Below are 494 nucleotides of genomic sequence, written 5' to 3'. Positions count from 1 at the left end.
AATTCCGATATCCGCCCCCAGGGGAGCCCCGAGCAGGGGGGCGGCTGCACCTACCTCCACGTAGGTCTCGTTGTTGCAGGCCTCAGTGAAGATGCTGGGGGTGGCGGAGTGGGCGAGCTCTCCCTCATCGCTCCCGCACTCGTCTCGCTCCAGAAGTGTCATCAGGAAGCGAGCTGGGGGAAGAGCGAAGCCCTGAGAGGGGAGGCAGAGCCTGCGGAGAGCCCCTGCACCCTCAGCACCCTCCCCTGGACACGCAGCTGAGGGTTTAGGGGCAGCGGCACCACCCCGGGGGGCAAGACCCAGCCCAGCGTCCCCCGGGGCTCCCCCCAATCCTTCCTGTTCTCCAGCCTCTGCAGGCTCTTGCGGCCCTTGGCCCGGGGGGTGAGGTCCGAGTTGCGGATGGCCTTGTTGATGTAATACTGCTTTCGCTTGGCCGGGGAGAATCTCTTGGCCGGGGAGTCCCGCAGCGGGGGCAGGCAGTCCTCAATCCTCCT

The 494-nt window shown here is 66.8% G+C and overlaps 1 protein-coding gene across 1 annotated transcript in view; it reads right to left on the bottom strand.

Moving 5' to 3' along the window:
• R3HDM4 (R3H domain containing 4) overlaps positions 1-491 on the bottom strand; it is a gene marked incomplete at both ends in the record, with an annotated part of 1,194 nt that extends 703 nt beyond the window's left edge. The window contains 2 exons of the mRNA XM_010133931.1: positions 55-173; positions 338-491. Of these exons, the coding sequence (XP_010132233.1) occupies positions 55-173; positions 338-491 (273 nt within the window). The remainder of the gene's footprint in view (positions 1-54; positions 174-337) is intronic.
• Positions 492-494: the final 3 nt, after the last annotated feature.

The sequence above is a fragment of the Buceros rhinoceros genome, unplaced genomic scaffold (assembly GCF_000710305.1).
Source record: "Buceros rhinoceros silvestris isolate BGI_N320 unplaced genomic scaffold, ASM71030v1 scaffold37833, whole genome shotgun sequence".
Lineage (NCBI taxonomy): Eukaryota > Metazoa > Chordata > Aves > Bucerotiformes > Bucerotidae > Buceros > Buceros rhinoceros.
Note: the sequence above shows the minus strand (reverse complement) of the source record. Positions and strands in the feature narration are given on the sequence as shown.